Source organism: Suncus etruscus, chromosome 18 (genome assembly GCF_024139225.1).
Source record: "Suncus etruscus isolate mSunEtr1 chromosome 18, mSunEtr1.pri.cur, whole genome shotgun sequence".
In the NCBI taxonomy this organism is placed as follows: Eukaryota; Metazoa; Chordata; class Mammalia; order Eulipotyphla; family Soricidae; genus Suncus; species Suncus etruscus.
In genome coordinates, this window is record NC_064865.1 from 16,747,936 (window position 1) to 16,771,209 (window position 23,274).

Genomic DNA, 23,274 nt, shown 5'->3' on the forward strand with positions numbered 1-23,274 from the left:
TTTTTTTTCTTTTTTGGGTCACACCCGGCAGTGCTCAGGGGTTACTCCTGACTCTATGCTCAGAAATCGCCCCTGACAGACACAGGGGACCATATGGGATGCCATGACTCAAACCACGGTCCTTCTGCATGAAAGGCAAACACCCTACCTCCATGCTATTTCTCCGGCTCCCTATTTTGTTATTTTTTTAATTAAATTTTTTTGTTTTTGTTTTTTTGAGTCACACCTGGTGATGTTCAGGGGTTTCTCCTGGCTATGCTCTTAGAAATCACCCCTGGCTTGCAGTGCCATATGGGATGCCAGGGGATCAAACAGCTGTCTGTCCTAGGCTAGAGCGTGCAAGGCAGATGCCTTACACCCTGTGCCACTGCTCCGACCCCTATATTCTTTTTTAAAAGCTTTATTTAAACACTATGGTTTGCAAAGTTGTTCATAATACAGCTGTTTCAGGCATTTAATGTTCCAAAGCTAATCCATCATTGTTCCCATTTTCTATATATTCCCTCAAGACTTCCCCTTTGGCAAGCACAATATAGTTTTTTTATATTGCTTGTAACACTAAAATGGCAAGTGGAATTAATTATAAAAATATTGTTCAGTAAAAGAAAATCTGTAAAAAATAGTTATGGTGTTAATAAAGTCATCAACTGAGGATTTGCTGAGCTGTTTGTTGCTAGTTGGGTCTCCTGTATTATTGTTTTTTCTTATTGTTGCTTAGTGAGCTTCTCTGCTACTTTCCTATCTAATTTTTCTATCTAATCTGCTGTGCTCCTACTCAGCTGTCAATATTAGAATTGGAATTAGAAGTTGTCACACAAAGAATGAGAACAAGCAGTGCTGGCAGGGATGTGGAGAAAAAGGAATTCTCTTTCACTGCTGGTGGGAATGCCATCTAGTCCAACCTTTATGGAAAGCGAGATGGAGATTCCTCCAAAAACTGGAAATCGAGCTCCCATACGATCCAGCTATACCACTCCTAGGGATATACCCTAGGAACATAAAAATACAATACAAAAATCCCTTCCTCACACCTATATTCATTGCAGCACTATTTACAATAGCCAGACTCTAGAAACAACCAAGATGCCCTTCAACAGATGAATGGCTAAAGAAACTGTGGTACATATACACAATGGAATATTATGCAGCCATCGGGAGAGACAAAGTCATGAAATTTTCCTATACATAGATGTACATGGAATCTATTATGCTGAGTGAAATAAGCCAGAGAGAGAGAGATAGATGCAGAATAGTCTCACTCATCTATGGGTTTTAAGAAAAATAAAAGACTTTTTGCAATAATTCTCAGAAGCAAAAGAGAGGAGGACTGGAAGGCCCAGCTCATGACATGAAGCTCACCACAAAGAGTGATCAGTGCAGTTAGAGAAATGACTACATTCAGAACTATCATAACAAAGTGAATGATTGAAGGAAGTACCCTATCTAGAGTACAGGCAGGGGTTGAGTGGGGAGGAGGGAGATTCAGGACATTGGTGATGGGAATGATGCACTGGTGAAGGGGGGTGTTATTTACATGACAGAAACCCAACTACAATCACATTTGTAATCAAGGTGTTTAAATAAAGATATTATAAAAATTAAAAAAAGGGAATTAGAAGGTGTCAGAACTCCAGGATCTGTAAAACTGGGATGATTCTTTTTGTTTGTTTGTTTGGGGGCCATACCTGTCAGCGCTCAAAGTTTATTCCTGGCTCTGGGTTCAGAAGTTGTTCCTGGCAGGATCGGGGGACCATATGGGATGCCGGGAATTGAACTGAGGTCTGTCTAGGTTTGGCCAAGTGCAAGGCAAATACCCTATCACTGTGCTATTACTTCAGCCCTGGGACAATTCTTGGCCTGCCCTCTCACCCCTTCCCAAGAAGGCCCCAGAGTTTTAAGCCTGAATGCTAGCATACCTGTGACTTTCATCAGTTTGGCATCTCTTTGGACATTAGTCATGAAGCTGTAAAACTGGACCACTTATGTGGTGACAGCTGTGGGATGAGGGTGTAAAGTTTGTACTTTCTTTAGTAAGAATGCTGTTTGATATACAAATATGTCCATACCTGCTTTTTTTTGGTTCATACCTGCTTGTTTAATCTACTATTAGCCTATATGATTGTTTTTCAACCTTTTACTCAAAACCATGTATAGCATAAAAATTCAAGTGCATCAGAAACTTGGATTGTCTCCTGACCTATCTTATGATAGGAGAGTCCAGTCTGTTGATATTTAGGTAAATTATTGTTATGACAGCATTTGTTGCAATTTTTTAATTTTTAAATGTTTTTTATTTTAATTGCTTTATTTAAGCACTGTGGTCACAGAACAGTTCATAGTTGGTTTTTAGTCATAGAATGTACACCACCCATCACCAGTGCACCTTTCTCATCACCAATGTCCCCCATTTTCCTCCCACACCCACCCTTTCTGTCTCTGCAACAGGCATTTTGCTTCTCTCTCTGTCTCTCTCTGTGTCTCTGTCTCTCTCTTTCCCTCTCTCTCTCCCAAAGTGTAGTTTGCACTATTGTTAATGAAAGAGTGCCATGCATGTCAATTTATCTCTTTTCAGCACCCAGTTCTTGTCCAGAGTGATAAGTTCCAATTATCATTGTCATAGTGGACCCTTCTCTCCTGGAACTGCTCTCACCACTCTTTGTGCAAGCTTCCAACATGGACTGGTCCTCCTGACCCTCATCTCTATTGTCTCTGGATATTATTGCAATACTGTCTTTTATATTTCTTATATCCCACAAATGAGTGAGATTATTCTATGTCTCTCCCTCTTCCTCTGACTTATTTCACTCAGCATAATAATATCCATGTCCATCCATGTATAAGCAAATGTCATGACTTCATATTTCCAAACAGCTGCATAGTATTCTATTGTGTAAATGAACCAGAGTTTCTTTAGCCACTCATCTGTTTTTGGGCACCTGAGTTGTTTCCAGATTCTGGCTATTAGAAATAATGGGTATTATAAATATTAGAATATAGGAATGTAGAGGGCATTTTTTTGTATTGTGTTTTTATGTTCAGAGGGTATATCCCTAGGAGTGGTACTGGTGGATTTTATGGGAGATCAGTTTTCTATTTTTGAGGAATGTCCACAGTGTTTTCCAAAAGGCTGAAACAGTTTGCATTCTTACTAGCAGTGAATGAGAGTCCCTTTCTTCCTGCATTTGTGCCAGCACTAGTTGTTCTTGTTATTTGTGATGTGTGCCAGTCTCTGTGTTGTTGTTTGATTTGCATTGTTTGGATTTGCATTTCCTTTATTATTAGTGATGTGGAACGTTTTTCTTGTGACTTTTTGACATCTATATTTCTTTTTTGAGGAAATGTCTGTTTATTCCTTCTCCCCATTTTTGGCGGGGTTAGATGTTTTATTTTCTTGCAAAGTTCAATCGGGGCCTTGTATATCTTAGACATTAACCCCTTCTTTCTTCGGTATTGAGTGAATAGTTTCTCACATTCTGAGGTTAGTCATTGTTTCCTTTGAAGTGCAGAAGCTTCTCAGTATAATGTAGTCCTATTTGTTTAATTTGCTTCCACTTGCTTGGACACTAGTGTTTCGTTATTGACGGTGCCTTTAGCTCCAACGTCGTGTGGAGTTCTGCCTATATTTTCCTCTATGTACCTTGTAGATTTAGGTCTGATATCAAGGACTTTAGTCCAATTTGATTTGATTTTTATGCATGGCATTAAAGAGAAGTTTGAGTTCATTTTATTGCATGCAGTTGACCAATTTTTCCAGCACTACTTATTGAAGGAGCTTTCCTTGCTACACTTTGTATTGTTTTGCTCCTTTATCAAAAATTAATTGATAGTAAACCTGTGGGTCCATCTCTGAATATGCAATCTATTCCATTGATCTGAGGATCTGTCTTTATTCCAATTTCATAGTTTCAATGACTACTGCTTTATAGTACAGTTTAAGATTGGGGAAAGTGTTGCCTCCCACCTTCTTTTCCCCCAAGGATTGCTTTAACAATTCATGGACATTTATTTCTCCATATAAAAATTATTTTTTGTTTTTGGGTCACATCCAGCAGTGCTCAGTGGATATTCCTGGCTCTATGCTCAGAAATCACCCACGGAAGGCTCAGGGGAACATATGGGATGCCGGGATTCAAACCACCTGCCTTCTGCATGCAAGGCAAATGCCTTACCTCCATGCTATCTCTCCGGCCCATTTCTCCACATGAATTTAAGGAGTGTCTGATAAATTTCTTTGAAAGTGTCATAGGTATTCATATAGGGATTGCATTAAATATGTACAATGTTTTAGGGAGTATTGCTATTTTAATGATTTAATCCTCCCAATCCATAAGTAGGGTATATATTTTGATGTTCTCGTGTTCTCTTTTATTTCTTGAGGCAGTGTTTTGTAGTTTTCTTTATTTAGGTTTTTTGTCTTTTTAGTTAAATCTGAGTTACTTGATTTTCTGAGGTACAATTGTGAATGGGATTTTTTTAAAAAAATATCTATCTCTTCTCTTTCATTATTTGGTTATAGAAAAGCCATGGATTTTTGCATATTAACTCTGTAGCCTGCCACTTTACTTTACAAATCTATTGTTTCTAGAAGCTTTGTTTATTTATTTAAATTTATTTAAAGAACATGTATCACATAATTGACATAAAAATATGGAACACTTCACGAATTTCCATGTCATCCTTGCGTAGGGGCTATGCTAATCTTCTCTGTATTGTTCCAATTTCAGTATATGTGCTGCCAAAGAAAGCAACAAACACTAGAAGCTTTGTGTGTGTGTGTGTGTGTGTGTGTGTGTGTGTGTGTGGAGTCTTTAGGATTTTCTAAATACAGTATCATATCATCTGCAAACAGTGAGAGCTTCCCATCTTCCTTTACTATGTGGATGCCCTTGAGATATTTTTATTGCCTAATTGCTATGGCAAGTACTTCCAGAACTAAATTGAATAGAAGGGGTCAGAGGGGACAATCTTGCCTTGTGCAGATCTTAGAGGAGAGGCTTTTATTTTTTTCCCATTGAGTATAATGTTTGCAATAAGTTTGTGATAAATGGTTTTTGGCAATATTGAGGAAAGTTCCTTTAATTCCCATCTTGTTGAGAGCTTTAATCTTAAATTGGTGCTGCTGAACATTGTCAAATGCATTCTAGTATCTATTGATATGATCATATGATTTTTGTGTTTCTTTCATTGATATGGTGTAGTATATTGATTAACTTGCATATGTTAAACCATCTTTGCATTCTTAAGGACTCTCTAGTTTGTTCCACTAATTACTAATTAATTATATGATGTTGTTCTGTCTGGGTTTCTCTTATTTGCTTTCCTGGATCAGTGCACAAACATCCCTCTTCAGAATGGAGAAAGTTTCTGTTATTTCCTCTTCCACCAGCTATTTTTCCATTTTCTCTATTTCCTCTCCTCCTAAAATTTTTATGATTTGGAGATTTGAATGTTGTTTCTCTTTCAATTGCCCATTAACTATCTCAAATTTTTTCTATTATTTTATTTTATTAAATTTTTTTTTGTTTTGGGGCCACAAAAGGCAGTTTCCAGGGATTAATTCAGTCTGTGCACTCAGGAAGTGCTCAGGGGGACCACAAAGGGTGCTGGAAATTGAACCCAGGTTAGTGTGTGTAAGGCAAATTCCATAACCATTCTACTAGCTCTTCAGCTTCTTCACTATTTTAAAATCTCTTTTTTATTACCTCTTCTTTAATGAGGACAGCATGTGTCTTGCCTTCCAGATCAGTGATTTCATGTTTCTGCTTCTTCCATTCTGCCATTGAGTCTGTACTAGATTCTTCTCCTTCATATCTGTTGGAATGAGTATTCTCCTTTTCCACCAACCTTTCTTTGCATCTCTCTTCCAGTGATTTCTTCAACTCAGTAAACATTGAGAGGACTATTTCATCCTCAGGGACTGTAGAAAATTCTGATGGTCTTGAGGACTTTTCTGGGCTCCTGACCCCATCTGTTGGTGTGACTTAATTCCTTCATTTAAAAAAAAATTTCCCTGGTGCTCTGTGGGAATGAAGGGTGGGGACTTTTAGTTCCAGGTGACCACCAGCAACCTTTTGTTCTTGTTATGAACAGGACAGTTTTGATCAGCTAGTTCCTTATCATAAACACTAGCTAGCAAACTCTAGTCAGTGCCTATGATCCTATGCATTTCCCGAAGCCATAAATGCATTGTGAGGATTCTTAGTCTGTGAGATTAAACTGGGATCTGGCTCTCGTACTTTTTTTCTTGGATGACACAGGGGACTTGTGGCACCTGAGCCCCAACAGTTGCGACAACATCAAGGTTCATTTGGCCGGAGCTCTGGTGCTCTGGTGCTCTGCTGGCCCAGATGATCCCCAACAATGCAGAAACCCACAGCACCACACCCTCAGTCAGGAACCTTAGCACGTGGAATCACTGGGATTGACCTATGACCTATGACCTATTGACCTATGACCCTGTGCATCCTGAGTGCTCTTTGGGAGGTCGCCCCCCCAAAGGCCACACCAGGTAGCACTCAGAGATTACATTTGGCTCTGTGCTCAGAAATTACTCCTGGCAGGCTCAGGCTCAGGCACATGGGATGCTGGGGATCAAACCCAGGTAGGCTGCATGCAAGACAAACACCCTTCCTGCTGTGCTATTGCTCAGATTCCCCAAGGAGTACTTTCTAAGCAAGAGCTCAAGATCTGATCCAGCTTTGTAAGTGGTGTTTCCTTAATCCTGTTTCCTTAGTCCTTAATTACTTGTAAAAGTCCAGTTGTTTTTCTTCCTGGGAATAAAATCTCCCATGGATATTTCAGACTTGTGATGGGTTTAGGAATGTTGTTAGGAAGAAATAATCCTTCTGGGTATATTGACCTATGCAAGGATCTCTCTCGTTCCAGATACCAAGGGGCCTCTGGCCCTTTCTGCTTTATCAGACCCTTTTCTGCTCTGGGTAAACTGCACTATACCATCCTTCCCCTTTCTGAAATCCACTGTTGTTTAAGCTTTGGAAGACAAACTTCTATATAGTATGTAGAAAATACAAGGCATATAGAAACCATTAAAATATTTTATTGTATCATTATTATTGGGGGGGGGTCCATACTCACTGGGTTTACTCCTAGCTCTATGTACCATTTAGCAGAGATTCTGTAAGCAGAAAGGTTCTTGATTTACAATGCAATAGTGGTGCTTTATTTCATCCCCCAAAAAATATGGGCTGAGAAAAAAAAAAAAGAAGCCTGAGTGAGGCCGGAGGCCATGAGAGGAGCTGGAGGAGAACAGGTAGCCCGGGGCAGCCCTGGGCGGGGACTGCCCGCTACTGCCCAGCCTTTCCTGGCATCCTGGCCTAGAAAGCTCTCCACGTTTTGTAAGCCTGGGCACAGGTAATGTTTGATCCCTCCTAGTGCTGTGGCCGTGGCACCAGGACAATAATTAACTACAGTCAACTGTCCTGTTTGTGGGTGTCTCCATTCCTCTGTGAGTCCTTCACATTTGGGGACTGGGACCCTCTGCTGTCTGGACCCGGCCAGCTAGTCCCACCATGGCACTTCAGGATGTGGTCTTCCTGCTGCTCTTTTTCATGAAGTTAGGTAAGAACAAAAGACGGTTCCCGGGCATTGTTTCTGGGCACTCCTCAGAAACCCGTTTGAACACTCCAGGGAGGATTTGGCTGTGCAGTTGCTTGAATTGATAGTTGGGAATTACTAGTGCCAAATCAAAAATTGAGAAATTCTTCAAGAAACAGGCTTGGCTTCCTGGGAACAGCAGACAGAAATGTAAAAGTAAAAAATATGACCTTTTTGATTTAGAAAATAATTTTGAAAGGGGGGCAGTTTGGGCTCAAACCATGATGCTCAGGGGTTACTTCTATCTATATACTCAGGAATTACTCCTGACAGTGCTTGGGGGATCATTTAGGGTGTTGGGCATCAAACTCCAGTTTTCTGTGTGCAAGGCAAGTGTCCTCCCTGCTATACTATCTGTCCTGCACTGAAAGGTGACTTTTAAATAAAAGCTGGAGCTCCAGTGACTTCTCCCTGACCTCACCCCCATTTCTGGGCTCTTCAAAGTTTTTCACACCTACAGATTGAGGGTTCTCAGCCTGATCGGCTCCTGTTGGACATCCAGAGTCATTCACAAGAATTCTCTGTTGCTGTAGAAGGGAGTTGCATGCATTGTACATAATAAAACGCGTGTCCTTTCTTTAACCTCATATTTAACTGCTGGAATAAAGCAGGAGTCGACTTCCATCAAGTAGTTCATGCACTTCAAATTTTGGAAAATTAGATTCTTGACCACACTGCCAGTTCCAAGCAATCAAAAACCTGGATAAACTTCCCCAGAAAGAATCAAGTTTCCTCCCTTGTTCACTTTGTTTTCTTCCTCCTCTTGAAAATAGTTTAAGGAGGCACTTGGGGTTCTTTGGTATGGGAAGAACTCAAATATTCTAGAATTCTAGATTCATCCAAATCATACCATCTAGCATTTTCCTGTCTTCTAAGACTGCATGCCCACTGCCATATTTTTTGTCACACCCTGTGGCACTCAGGGGTCATTCCTAGATCTGTGTTCAGAAATTGTCTCTGTCAGGATTAGGGGACCATATGGGATGCCTGGAATTGGGTTGACTGCATTCAAGGCAAACGCCCTACTGCTATGCTGTCTTTCCGGCCATGCCATGATATTTTGGACATTCTCTTCTCCTCCCAAGAAACTCCATGCCTTTAGCTGTCACCTTTGGCCCTTTCAGACTAGCTGTGTCCAGCCCAGCCATTCCATCTGAGCCTCTCCACTTGATTCTGGGAGATCATAGAAATGGGACCACAGCATCAGGTTAGAGCTCTTCAGATACATGGATATTTAATATTCAACTTATGAAATGTCAGGAAAAAAGTGACAAAATGTCTTTTAGAGTCAACTGTCTGTGAGTTTAGGTGAGCCATTCCAAGAAACTTCAAGGAAACACAGTGATGGTTGTGGCTCATAAAGAGATTTGAGCTGGCCAGAGGGAGAATGGTTGCTGTGTGTGACCCTTGGAAGCAGGAATTGCTCCCAAAAGCTCCCACACTTAGCTCACTCAGGATTAGTATCTGGTTTCAGAGAAGCAGGCAGAGAGGAAGTCTTTGGTGAACTCTGAGTGAGAAGGCATTAACTCTCTCCCTGCATCTTTCCTGAATGATGCATTGTATAGGAGAAAGAAATAACTCTTACAGCTGAACTCAGGGAGAGGGAACAAATATTCAGTAGGTCACAGCCCACCCAGTCACCCAGTCTTTTTTTTTAAATAATACCTTTATTTAAACACCAATTACAAACATGTTTATAGTTGGGTGCACTCAGTCTTTAACACTCAACTACGTGGGCAGGCACACAGAGTTATCCAATAAAACACAGTGGCATTGACAGTAAATGCCCGAATGTGTGAGCTAGCATTCGAACACACTGAAGAGATATGCATGTCCAAGAGTTATTGGGCAATAGGTAAGCCATCCTCAGTCTCTCTGAGAGTCCCTGCTTCAACTGAAAATGTCAATGGGAATATTGGTGCTGGGAGACCAGGGACCACTCCGACAGTTACATTAGAGCCTGCCCAGGACCCAGTCTGCTAAGTGCCTATGTGTAAATCTGAGACCACATCAGCAGAACCAGTGCAGAACCAGTTCTTGGAAATGTGAGCTTCAGTCTGGAGATCGGGCATTTGGAGACTTGGCTCTGAACCTCTGTGTCTGTTTCTCCCTCTTCTTTGGGCACAGCATCAGGTACCTTTAGATCTTTTCTGTATGTTCAAAAAGTACACTACCTCACTTTGCTGTTCAGAAAGCCAGGAGGACAGAACTGTCAGGGGGTGTTGGAATTTGTGGAGGAGATAGTTTGATATGACTGTGCCCTGCACATGGCACAAGAGGGGCTGATTCTGCTGAGAAAAGTTATAGAGCTTTCTGCTAGGTGCTTGGCCCTAACTTCCAACTGTGCCCTGGAGTCTCTCCTCTTTCAACAATTCTGTCACTGTGTGTTTCCTCTGTATGCTCTGTTCCCAGCCACTTCAGGAAAGGCCTGTAACTGGGGCTGTGCCTAAAGCCTTTCCCAGAATTTTCTTCCCCTGCCCCTGCCCCCACACTCCCTGTGGTCAAGGTCTCCACATTGCCTAACCTCTTTTAGGTAAACGTTGGGTATCTTTCCTTAACCTCTGTGGGCCTCTTGCCCCGGAATAATCAATAGTGTCCCCTACCAAAGGGCGGAGATCCACAGGGCAGACTTGATGCAGACCTGCCTGAGCAAGGTCAGGGACCTCTGGGCAGGAAACACTCCTGTGATCCCCAGGTGGAGCAAGGCCAGGTCCCTCAGTATCTCCACAGCAATAAGGCACAGATCACCTGCACCCCAGTGTTTGGTCTTAGATGGCATCTGCCTGATAAGTCAGGACTTGTATTTTCCAGGTCACAATCATGTGTTAGGACTGTCATCACCTCACCAGTGGGTCAGTCCCCATCATGTGTCCTGGTGGGCCTTGCTTTTCAGCCCATTAGAACGCACCCTTGTGTTGTGGGGGAGATTAAGTGCAAGTATGACCTGTGCTAGGGGTTGGAGGGGGGATCTTCAGCCTGTGCTTCTTCCACCTGAGAAAGTGACAGGATCACCCACCCTCTCCCCACACCAAGGACAATACTCTTGGAGATTAGCTAAATTTCTCTATATTTCTGGGGCTGAAACATCCATGCCACATTGGGGTCAATAACCACCGATGAGCTTATTGCCTTTAAGAACCAACTGATTGGGGCCAGAGAGATAGCAAGGAGGTAAGGTGTTTGCCTTTCAGGCAAAAGGTCAGTGGTTCAAATCCCGGCATCCTATATGGTCCCTTGAGCATACCCCAGGAGCAATTTCTGAGCGTTGAGCCAGGAGTAATCCCTGAGCGATGCCGGGTGTGACCCAAAAACCAAAAAAAAAAAAAAAAAAAAGAACCAACTGATTTCAATGAGTTGATCCCAACAATCTTAATGTGTTTCATTGAAGTAACTCAGAGCTGTGGTTTGCCCTCTGTCCCTCCCTCAGTTCTGGTGGTCTTTGTGTATCGCATGCTCAATTCAAGCTACTGCTTTCCTGATGCCACATTTTTACTCCAAGTTCCTCATTCTACTGACAACCAAGACATCACTTACTCTGGCTGCTGCTGAGTCTCTCACTGGCTAGTGCTCCCTTCCACTGTAAAGCAAATTGTATTTTTCCAACTGCACCTTGTTTGTCTTCATTTGCAGGCCACGGAGCCTCCCTGGAGGACTACGTGAGCACCCAGGGGGCCTCGCTGTTCAGTCATAGAAAAGAGTTGCGGGAGGCCAATAGCATTGAGGACTGTGCCTCCAAGTGTGAGGAGGCGGACTTTACCTGCAGGTACTGGATTTGCCCCATGCTGCTCACTCCTTGACTTTCAGAGATGAGTATGTTGGTAACAAAGGGTTTGTTCTTGGCTTTACTGACAAAAGTCAGATTCCAGAAGAAAAAGGCACTGAGAGTACGATATGTGCATGGGAAGCCCAGTTATGAACCTGGCACTGCATGGGATTTTTGAAGAAAGAAAAGTTGTTGGGTCTTACATTTCTGTTTGTTGTTGTTTTGTTTTGTTTTTGGGTCACACCCAGCAGTGCTTAGGGGTTACTCCTGGCTCTGCATTCAGGAGCCTCTCCTGGAAGGCTCGAGGGACCATATAGGATACCAGGATCAAACCCTGTTAGTCATGTGCAAAGCAAGTGTCCTTCCCACTGTACAATCACTCCAGTCCTGGGTTTCTGAACCAGTACTGTTCCTGCATCTGAAAGTCTTCTAATCATTTCTCATTCCTATTGATTAGTAAATCTTAAGAAAAGTCCCACAAAGAAATGATTTATTTTCAGATCTGACATCCACACATCGAAAATGTCTGCATTTTTTTTTGGGTCACACCCGGCATTGCTCAGGGGTTACTCTTGGCTTTATGCTCAGAAATCGCTCCTGGCATGCTCAGGGGACCATATGGGACGCCGGGATTTGAACCAATGATCTTCTGCATGAAAGGCAGATGCCTTACCCTCCATGCTATCTCTCCGGCCCCAGTGTTCTGCATTTTCATTTGTATCATCATGGGTAAATATATGCAAGGTATCATGGGTCTGAGACCCGATGAAGTGAAGATGTCTAGGTCAGAGATCCAGGGTGTGAGCTGGGTCATTAACAGATCTAGGGGAGAAACTGCACAAGAGACAGAGTTTGTCTGGTTGTGTTTCTGCTGTGGTCACAGACACTGGATGTGACGTCCAAGAATCTTTTCAACAGGAAGCCAGGGTGATAGCCAAGGCTACCACTAATGCTTCCCTTATCAAGACAGGGAGGAGAGAAGAGTTGGTTGGGTGAAGCCAATTTGAGTTGTTGGCAGAGTGGGAACTGGGCAGTTGTTCAATGGGTCTGAGCATCATTGAACCAAAATGGAAACCAATATGGCAGGAACATTCTGGGTCCATGACCAGGAGCCTGTGAGAGAGACACTGAGTGGGTTGGATTGGCTAAAGAAGATGGTTTGTGCATGAGAAAAAGCTGGAAAATAGGTGAGAAGAGATCCTGCATGCTTGGAGCATTTGGACAGGCATGGAGGTGTGAGAAGGGTGGCCTGTGAGGCCTCATCAAGGGACACAAAAACTGTGTCAAAGGACATGCACCTGCTGGGAAGGGTGTTGTGAGGAGGAGGGCAGGGAGTCTGTAGAGGCCGCTTCAAGGTGACATGTCCCAAGTGAGGAAGTCAAGACAGGCACCACTTGAAATAGTTTGGAATAAGCCATCAATGTTCATCTTCTGGCTCTATCTTATGTTCAAAGAGAGCAGAGTTGGGGTAGGAATGATAGTATAGCAGGAAGGGTGCTTACCTTGCATGTGCCTCACCAAAACTTGATCCCTGGCATCCCATATGGTCCCCTGACCACTGTCAGGATCAATTTTTGAGTACAGATCCAGGAGTGAGCCCTGAGCATAGTCAGGTGTAGTCCCCAAAAAACAAACACTCAGGAGCCGGAGAGATAGCATGAAGGTAAGGCGTTTGCCTTTCATGCAAAAGGACGGTAGTTTGAATCCCAGCATCCCATATGGTCCCCTGTGCCTGCCAGGGGCGATTTCTGAGCATAGAGTCAGGAGTAACCCCTGAACGGTGCCGGTTGTGACCCAAAAACCAAAAAAAAAAAAAAAAAAAAAAAAAAAAAACCAAAAAAAAAAAAAAAACCCCAAACACTCAAAAAGAGCAGAGTAATTGAAAAAGAAACCATGAAGGGAGAAAGGATCAGGTACAGGGAAGAGGGTAATCAGCCAGAGGTCCTCATTTCTAGAACCTTCTTGATTCTTTTATTTGGAGGGGGGATTTGGGTCACACTCAGCACCACTCAGGAGTTATTCCTGGCTCTGCACTCAGGAATCACTGGCAGGTTCAGGGGACCATATGGGATGCTGGGGATTGAACCCAGGTTGGCTGCTTGCAAAGCAAACACTCTACCTGCTGTACTATCACTACAGCCTGAATCTTCTTTATTCTTCCCTGGCCCTGCCATCTGGGCCCACTCAAGCTACTCTACCCCTGGAGACAGTGATGTGGGGTGAGGTCTGCTTCCTGAGCCCAGAATAGCAACTGCCTCTGGTCCTCTCCTCAGATCCTTCCAGTTCCACAGCAAAGAGCAACAGTGTGTGATCATGGATGAGAACAGCAAGACAGCGGGTGTGGCCCGCATGACTGATGTGATTCTGTTCGAGAAGAAAGGTGAGTCCACATCCCATTTCCTGCCTCCTCCTCCTCTTTCCTCCCTTCTGCTTCGGATGGCCATGTTGGAGGAGACATGGTTCCCTGCACTGGAAGCAGAGCATCGTGTGCTGGTCTGTCAGAGAGGATCACTAAATTTCTATCATAAAAATAAAGGGTTTTGTTTTACTTCAGTTACAATTATTATTTATATTATTACTATCATTATTTTGGAGTGGGGCTATATCTGGTGGTGTTCAGGGCTTATTCCTTGCTCTGCACTCAGGGATCCCGCCTGGAGGATCTCAGGGACCATATGAGTTGCAAGGGACTGAACCTAGGTTAGTGTGTACAAGGTGAAACTCTATTTCTCCAGTCCCAAGGGATTTACTTGACAAAAATGCTTCTATTCTATGACCCTGAAAGAAGATACTCAAATTTTTAAAGTTCCTTTAGATCTCATGATTGAGGTTTCTTGCTCTGCAGGGAGACCCAGGTCTCTTATCCAGGTCTTTGTACCCATGAGATACTTAAATGCTCATTAATCATTGATGGAGAAAAGGGCCATAATTTTACTCTCAAATCTCTCAGTTTGTGGGTATCTTAGTCTCTCTTGCCAAATCTAAAAAGTAGCTATTCAAAAATAGATAAGTAGTGCTCTTCATTTTCCAGAGTTTTCTTCGAGCATTTGCCCTGCTATGAAGGAGGATAGTGAATTCCTGGGAATCTTCTTGAGTTGTTGTGCCATGTCTGCATAAGACTTTCAATGATGCATCACAACTTTCAAGCTACTTCCTGTACTTTGTTCTCATTCATTTGTTCCTCTAACAACTAAACTGGACCAGAGAGTTGTTACAGCGGTTAGGGACTTATTTTCATACAACTGAGCCTGGCTTGATCCCATATCAAGCATATTGTTCCCTAAGCCCCACTGTGAGCATAGCAAAATGTGGCCCCCAAACTTAAAGCAAATTTTTTTCCACATAGTCTCAATCATAGCTGTTAGTATTAAGAAATACTTATTTCATTCATTCTTCATGATGAGGTGGCATCTTCACATGCACACAGATTCTAAGATTTTCAAAGAATTTCTTATTTTAGGGTCCTTGCTACCAAATGAACTAAGGTTTGTCTTGTCCCTTTCTGTCTCTGATACAAATCCTCTTTTCCTCTCTTTACCTTTACCTCTTGAGATTAAAGTGCAGACAATTCCTGAAACACATGTTGATCATTTGATCTTACACACAGTGATGGAAGGTGGAGATAGATTGGATTGCCTAACCCCCTGCCAGTGGATTCTCTCTGAAAATGCTAACATTTAAACATTTGTAAATTGTTAACCAGAAGGAAAATGGGGGTGTCCCATGGGCTCAGTCTGAATCAGTGAAGAGGCGCTTGTTTTCCAGGTGATGGTAAGGAGCAAGGTTCAAACATACTGGGGAGGGTACATCCAAACAAAAGTGGGGGACTCAAATGTCATTTCCAATCTTCCCAGTGGAATATTGATCCTGGCTAAAACTGCCTGGATATGTGTGTGTGTGTGTGTGTGTGTGTGTGTGTGTGTGTGTGTGTGTGTGTGTGTGTGTGTGGTTCCAGGCCAGATTGGTCCCTTCCCTGTGCAGCACACGAGAGAAGATTCTAGTACTGAAAAAAAGCTCTGTGACCAGCATCTGCTCGTGTGTGTGTGTGTGTGTGTGTGTGTGTGTGTGTGTGTGTGTGTGTGTGTGTGATTCCAGGCCAGATTGGTCCCTTCCCTGTGCAGCACACAAGAGAAGATTCTAGTACTGAAAAAAAGCTCTGTGTCTAGCATCTGCTTATCTCTGTTTGAGACCTGTTAGGTTAACTTTATTTTACCTATAACAAAGATCATCCCTGGTTCTTTTGTATGTTTGTTTACAACTTGAATTTACCCCAGAACAATGATTATCTTACTCGTAAACTGTGTGGGACTGAGCTGTCTGTCCTTAAACTGTCCTTACTGCCCCAAAGGGTTGGTCTTTATACTCAATAAAAACAGCAGTTCTGGCAGGCAGCTTGTTCTCCATACAAGGAAGAAGACTGCCAGATTACAGATTACAGATTACAAACCCTCAGCCTGGTTTGGACTATTTCATGCACGACCCTGATTTAGATTCATTCACCTGGGGTTGGACATATAGCACTGTGTGTCTCTGTGATTTTACAGAGACCCCTATAAATACCCATTTCTTTGAAAAGATCTCTGCTTTCTCCTGAACCCCCAAAGTACCTTAAGGCTACACCAATTAAAATTCTTTATTTGGGGGCCACAGTCAGTGGTGCTCAGGGCTTACTTTCAGCTCTGTGCTTGAGTCTTACTCCCAGCAATGCTCCAGGGACTATGGAGTAGTGCTGAGGATTAAATCCAGAATTCCCACATGCAAAGCAAGAGGGTAACCCTTGATGCCATCTCTCTGGCCCTTTGGAAGCTCGCTTTGAAGAAAAGTGATATGTCTGCTAGTCTCAACTATCTTGGAGAAGAGAATTGCATTCATTCCAGTTGGGTGAGAAGGATTAATTTGCTTTAGTTGTGTTAGAAATACTTTTCCCCCAATGGTCAATGAATTTAACAGAAAACATTGGCTAAGAATAGGGCATCATAGAAGACCCTCTGATAAACCATTGGTTTGTGACACTGTCATTTGCATATCCAGGTTTGTAGGGGTACCTCTGAGTATGAAGCAAGATCTTGCTCTGAAGCTGAAATCCCCCAAGGGAGTCATCTATAGCTCTTCTTTAATAGTATATGCTCTTGTGTCTCATTTTGCCGAACCTGTTTCCTCCTCAGAATAGAAAATTGCCTATAGATATTGGACAGTCTTTCTGACACTCGAATACTTTTCTAGCTTTATGATTCTCTTCAAATTCACCATGGCACTGTGAAGGCATTGATCACAGTGGGTTTTTGCAGGTAATTCATTTACTGCTGTATTTGTGGTATGGGGGATGGAACCCGGTTTTTCGGTTTTTCTTCTGCTAATTTGCATTCCCAAACCAATAAATACTGTTCTTAAAAAAAGTCAAATTAGGTGCTAGAGTGACAGCACAGTGGGTAGGGTGCTTGCCTTTTACATGGTTGATATGGGTTTCGTCCCAATCATCCCATATGGTCCCTCAAGCCTGCCAGGAGTGATTTCTAAATGCAGAGCCAGGAGTAACCTGAGCACTGCTAGTGTGGCCCCAAAACCAAAACAACAACACCAAAACAGTCAAATTAGTAAAAGCTAAAAGCTCACTTTTTTTCACTCTTCACCTTTTCAAACTCTCAACTTTAGGGTAATCTAAAACTAAAGCTTTATAAGATATTTTGACCCCAAACAAACTGGTAACTCATTGCCCACCCAGTGGAAAGGGAGATGGGTGGGCCTGGTAGAAGTAGCTCCTGGCTTCCCACGCCCAGGTAGGTACCAGGCAATGTGCCTGGCTAACTTTGGACTTGGTGAGCTGGTGAAGAGAGACTTGGTGTGCACAGGAGGTGGCAGCTCCCCCCCCCAACCCTGAGAACACTTTGTCATGCCAGTGTCAAAGGTAAAAATACAGAACCATGGTGTCTATTTGCCCGAGAAAAGCCTGTAGTCTGTTTGCCTAAAATCTCATCTGGAATACAACTGATTAAACTTTTCTTTAAAAAGAATTACCTGGGGCCGGAGCAGTGGCATGGAGCAGTAAGGCATCTGCCTTGCCGGTGCTAGCCTAAGACCACACTCGATTTGATCCCCTGGCATCCCATATGGTCCCCCAAGCCAGGAGAGATTTCTGAGTGCATAGCCAGGAGTAATTCCTGAGTGTCACTGGGTGTGGCCCCAAAAAACAAAACAATACACAATTACAAAGTTGTTCATGTTGAATTTTTAGTCATACACTGACCAACATCCTTCACCAGGGCACATTTTCTGCCACCAGTGTCTCTAATTTTCCTCCTATAGTCTGCCCCTAAGGCAGACATTTTTCTTCTCTCTCTCTCTCTCTCTCTCTCTCTCTCTCTCTCTCTCTCTCTATATATATATATATATATATATATATATATATATATATATATATATATATCTTTCCTTTTAGATACTGTGTTTTGCAATACTGTTATTGAAGGGATATCATGCATATCACTTTATCTCATTTCAACCCCCAGTTCTTGCTCAGAGTGATCATTTCCAATTATCATTTCATAGTGGTCCCTTCTCTGCCTTAACTGCTCTCCTTCCCTCCCACCTTTTGGTAAGCCTTCTACTGTGGACCCATGATTTTATTTTATTAAGTTAAAATGTTCATTAGTGGGTATGGAGAGATTTGAGTGGGGGCTCTTGCCTTGTATGTGGCTGACCTGGATTTGATATCTGACACCCCTCCTTGAGCTAGAAGTAAACCCTAAGCACCACTGGATGTGATCCTCCAAATGAACAAAACAAAAATGGCCATTCATAGTGATTAGATAGGGCCTCTGGTTGAGATGTTGCTGATCCATAGACCCATGTGGATGCAAGCACATTCCACAACTATTCAGAGCCTGTCACCCACCACTTGCCCTTCCACCTGCCCTTCCTGCTCCGTTCATTCCAGTTCAGGTACTTTTTTTCTTCTGCATCTGGTCTAGGCTCTTCCACTGAACATGCAATCTCCTTGGGAGGGTCCTGGCTCCTTCCTCCCTCTTCCCCCTCAGCTCTGTAGCCCAATCTTGGGTCTCAGGGCATGTGCCCATCCTGCTTGGCCCAGGCTTTTTGATGGGAGAGACTAGAGGCTGCCACGTCTATCTCCTTCCTTCCTTCCTTCCTTCCTTCCTTCCTTCCTTTCTTCCTTCCTTCCTTCCTTCCTTCCTTCCTTCCTTCCTTCCTTCCTTCCTTCCTTCCTTCCTTCCTTTCTTGGAGAGACTAGAGGCTGCCACGTCTATCTCCTTCCTTCCTTCCTTCCTTCCTTCCTTCCTTCCTTCCTTCCTTCCTTCCTTCCTTCCTTCCCCCCACCACTTGGAGCTCCCTCCTTCTGTTTATCCTAAAGAACATGGTGGGGATGTAAATGGCTCTCAGCACTGAGCATAAATGTAACCTTAGGAAATCATCTCCAGCACAGAGCTGGGAGTAGCTTCTGAACACCCTGTGGGTGACCCCCAAAATCTAAAATAAATATCATATAACCAAGCTGTATGTTCCTCTTTCAGTGTATCTTTTAGAGTGCAGGACCGGGAACGGAAGGACCTACAGGGGGACTGTATCCACCACGAAGTCTGGCAAGGCCTGTCAGAAGTGGGCAGAAACCTCTCCACACATTCCCAAGTAAGACTTCCTTTTGCAGCTCTAAGACCTCCTGTCCTAGTAGCAATGACCCCATGAGATAAATAGCAAAAGTGGCACACAACTTGCAGGGAGCCTTCTTGAGGGGCAATGAGGTCTCCCCTAGTTCTGGTACTAAATCCAAGCTTGGGGTTGGAAGAGATAATACAGCAGGGAGGACGCTTGCAGTCCCAGGTCAATTTCTTATATGATATAATTTCTTGTATGAAAGATATTAAAATATGTATATAAATCTTATATGGCCTCAAGCCATGGCCAGGAGTGATCCCTGAGCACTGCCAGGTATAAACTCTGCCCCCCTCCGCAATCCAAGCTCTGTGACTATGTTGAGCCCTGAGTCTACACTTTTTGGTAAGATCTAGAACATCAGCTGCTTATCTATTCCCTGTGTTGGTTCTTTATATCCCGAGTCTGAGTGAGGCCAATTGGCACTTGACCTTCTCTCTGATTTATTTCCCTAACATAACAACCTATAATCACCCTCCTTGGTGTAGCAAAAGGCACGATTTCACCTTTTCTCCATGTGCCATTCTATTTCATGATGTTGTGTCTCTAGACCACAACTCCCTATCCTGTCATTTAGCATCTTTCTAGACACTAGTTACTTAAATAGTGCTGTCATGATTATAGTTGTATATATAAATATATACACATATATATAGTGGACATTGGGTTGTTTCAATATTTTGGTTATGAACCTCTATGTCTGTATCTGTGTATGTGTGTCTTTCCAAATAAATGCTTTTGTGTTTCGGGGAATAGTGCTAAGAAGTGCTATGACTGAGTCATATGGGAGTTCCAGTCCTATTTCTTTGGGGGATGCCATATTTCTTTTCCTAGAGGCAGAACCAGGTGACTTACCCACCAACAGTAAGCGAAGTCTCCTTTCTCACCACAACTCTGCCAGCACTAGCTGTTTCCAGACTGTATGACAGGAGGCACCTTCAGCTTTAAATGCACTTTCAGCTTTGAAGTCAATCAGGTCAGCTTCATCCTGATTTGCATTTCCTGCTCTGGAACACAGGGCTGAGAACTTCCTGTGAGTGTCCTCAGTAGAACTACATGATTGCTGCAGCTGAAAGGTTTCAGTAAATTTTGACTAAGTTATTCACACACACAAAAAGACAATAGGAAGTGCTGGGTATTTTTTTGCACAAAGAACCCGACATTAACAGGTGCTGGAATGTGTCAGGAATCAGCAGGTTTAGAGCTCTGGGTTCTGCTGCTCCATGATGAAACCTGGGTCTGCTTCAAGATGTCCTTCTCTCCAGATGTAGGGGTCCCATTATGTTGAGGTGAGTCAAAGCACCTCTCTTTCCCCCTCCACAGCTATTCTCCCGATAAATTTCCTGATGAAGGCCTGGAGGAGAATTACTGCAGGAATCCTGACAATGATAACAAGGGCCCCTGGTGTTACACTATGGACAAAGATGTCAGATATGAATTTTGTGACATCCCCCAATGTGAAGGTCAGTAGCAACTCTGCAAAGCCTTTCCTTTCCTGTCCTGAAGCAATTAACAGTAAAGTGATTTGCTGGAAAAGATGTTCTTCAAAGCGAGCATCAGAAAGTGATTTGCCTACTGTGATTTATTTCTCTTGAGCATATTGATTCTCGGGGATCCTGTGGTGTTCAAACTTGAAATGTGTTCTTTTGGGAAGGGACCAAACAAGAGCAGGGTTTATTATGGACCTGGATTATTTTTACTCACATCTCTGCAAAGTGTACAGCTAGAAAGTGAGCTATAAAATCCAGAGATAGTACAGAGATTCAGGAGTTTGCCCTGCACCAGCAGCCACAGGTTCAAGACTCAGCAAATTGTGTGGTTCCCAAAGAACCCCCAGGAATAATCTCTGAGTACCTCTATATGTGGCCCCAAGTCCTTACTGCTTCAAAATTAAATTCCAGAGAAGACTATAGGAGACCTCCAAGAGGTTTGTGCTTAACGCACATAGTGGTATAAAGTGAATTTGTGATTTCAGGGCTCCAATAAAACCATAAAATCAACACAATTCAAGTGAACAATATTTAGTTATTGGCAAAGACTCCATGGCTTCCCTTAAGCTAAGCAATGAGACAGCTTTTTAACTTGCACTTTATTGTTTTAATGGTACAGCCAACCTGATAGTGTATTTTAAAAGCCAATGCTAAAACAGGGGTAGGTGTTTGCCTTGCACATGGCCAATCCAGGACTGACCTGGGTTTGATCCCTGGCATCCCTTATGGTCTGAGCCTGCCAGGAGCGATGTCTAAGCACAGAGCCAGGAGTAACCCCTGAGCACTGCCAGGTGTGGCCCAAAAAACAAACAAACAAAAAGTCAATGCTAAAATTTTAAATGTTCTATTGAAAAGCATTTCTTTACTTCATAAATCCTGCTATGTTTATTGGTGCAAGGGAGGCATAGGACATTATGCAACCAACATCAGCTCACACATAACTCATCAATTTTAGCCAGTATTTTTTTTTTTGTATCTAGTATTTTGCTTGCTTGTTTGTTTTGCACCACACCTGGAGGTGCTCAGGGGTTATTCCTGGCTCTATGCTCAGAAATTGCTCCTGGCAGGCTCGAGGAAACATATGGGATGCCGGGAATCAAACCCAGGTCTGTCCCAGGTTGGCCACCTGCAAGGCAAATGCCATACCGCTATGCTATCTCTCCAATCCCTTTTGTATCTAGTATTATGAGTTCATTGGTTCCTTAAGTATCATAGAAGCATCATTTTTATATTCAGTCGGCCTCTGGGTTTTTTATTACCCCATAAAAATTAAATTCATCTGTGGGATATTAAAAGCACAGTATGAGAATAATATCCAAAGACAATAGAAATGATGTTGGGAAGAGTGCAGTCAGAACAGAGAAGGAATCATTATGACAATAAGAGCTGGAAATAATCACTATGGACAAGAACTGGGGGCTGAAAGGAAGAAAGTGATATGAATAGAATCCCTTCAGTAACAGTATTGCAAATCATTGTGCCTAATGGGGGGAGAGAGAGAAAGAAAGAGAGAGGCAGGAGTAAGGAAGGAGAGAGAGAGGTAGAGAGGGAGAATTTATCTGCTATAGAGGCAGGCTGCGGAATGGTGGTGGGAGGATTAGAAGAAAATTGAAAACATTGGTGGTGTGAAATGAGCACTGGTAAAGGGATAGGTGCTGGAACATTGTAGGACTGAAACTCAACTATCGACTTTTTAACTCTGTATCTCATGGTGATTTAATAAAAATAATTCTGGTTCCAATTAGCTTTGGAAGGAAAAAATTAAAGGCATATGTCACAGTGGTACCAAACTAGTTTAGTAATCCCAAATTCAAGTTTTTTTCCTTCATAAGGGGAACCTGAGATGGGGCTCAAGTGGCTGAGTCCCTGGGCTTGGTCCCTAGCACTGCTTATTCCCCAGTACAGCTCATAAGTCCCTGGTGACCTCTAAACACCACCAGAGATATTCCCTATCAAGATTATTTAAGAAAGCAAAAGTCATGCTACTTCAACCGTCTAATTTGGTGTGGTCCTACTGAGTGCCAATATTGAGGAATTTGGAGTAGCACATGGCCACATACTCTGGAGTGCATATGTGGCTACTCACTCCAAGAGCTCCAGGATCTGTGGAACTGGATTGAAGAGTTTACATGATGCTGATTGTAGGATGTGGGAGTACTGGGGGGATGCTGGGACAATGATGGAAAGAACATTATACTGGTAAGTAGGATTGGTGTTGGAGCAACTGATTTAGGAATAACTTTGTAAACCACAGTGCTTAGATAAAATTAAAAATAGACTACTAAAATAAAAAAGAAAAGAAAGCAAAAAGGGTAGATAGCCATGTTTCTGAAATGTATCAGGAGAGAAGCACTGTCTCTTTGGAGGCTACTTGCTCTCTATTGTAGTTCTGAGTATAAACCCTAATGCCAGTACCAAAGTCCTGGAGGAGGTCAAGTTACTGACTTGTAGCCTCCATATGAACAGAATGCTGTCATGGAATATTTGAAAGACCTTCTCCTCCTCCTCCTCCTCCTTTTTTCTTCTTCCTTTTCTTCTTCTTTCTTCTTCCTTCTTCCTCCTCCCCTCTTCTTATTCTTGTTCTTCTTTTCCTTTTCTTCTTCCTCTTCCTTCTTCCTCTTCCTTCTTTCTCCTCCTCTTCTTTTCCTTCTTCCTTCTTTTATGTTGTTGTTGTTGTTCTTCCTCCTCCTCCTCTTCTTCTTGTTCTTCTTCTTTTTGGGGGAGTCATATCCGGTAGCACTC

The 23,274-nt window shown here is 42.8% G+C and overlaps 2 protein-coding genes and 1 non-coding gene across 3 annotated transcripts in view; 1 reads left to right on the forward strand and 2 right to left on the reverse strand.

The window, feature by feature from the left end:
- The window catches only part of SLC22A3 (solute carrier family 22 member 3), a 662,601-nt gene that overhangs the window by 508,360 nt on the left and 130,967 nt on the right, over window positions 1-23,274 (reverse strand). The window lies entirely within an intron of this gene.
- LOC125996703 (U6 spliceosomal RNA) lies at window positions 4,642-4,748 on the reverse strand. The gene has a single exon (XR_007491385.1). It is a non-coding gene; the product is annotated as a U6 spliceosomal RNA (small nuclear RNA).
- Window positions 7,447-23,274, forward strand: part of PLG (plasminogen) — a 55,492-nt gene continuing 39,664 nt past the window's right edge. The window contains exons 1-5 of the mRNA XM_049765335.1: window positions 7,447-7,578; window positions 11,245-11,377; window positions 13,651-13,757; window positions 18,904-19,018; window positions 20,366-20,505. Of these exons, the coding sequence (XP_049621292.1) occupies window positions 7,530-7,578; window positions 11,245-11,377; window positions 13,651-13,757; window positions 18,904-19,018; window positions 20,366-20,505 (544 nt within the window). The 5' untranslated portion in view covers window positions 7,447-7,529. The remainder of the gene's footprint in view (window positions 7,579-11,244; window positions 11,378-13,650; window positions 13,758-18,903; window positions 19,019-20,365; window positions 20,506-23,274) is intronic.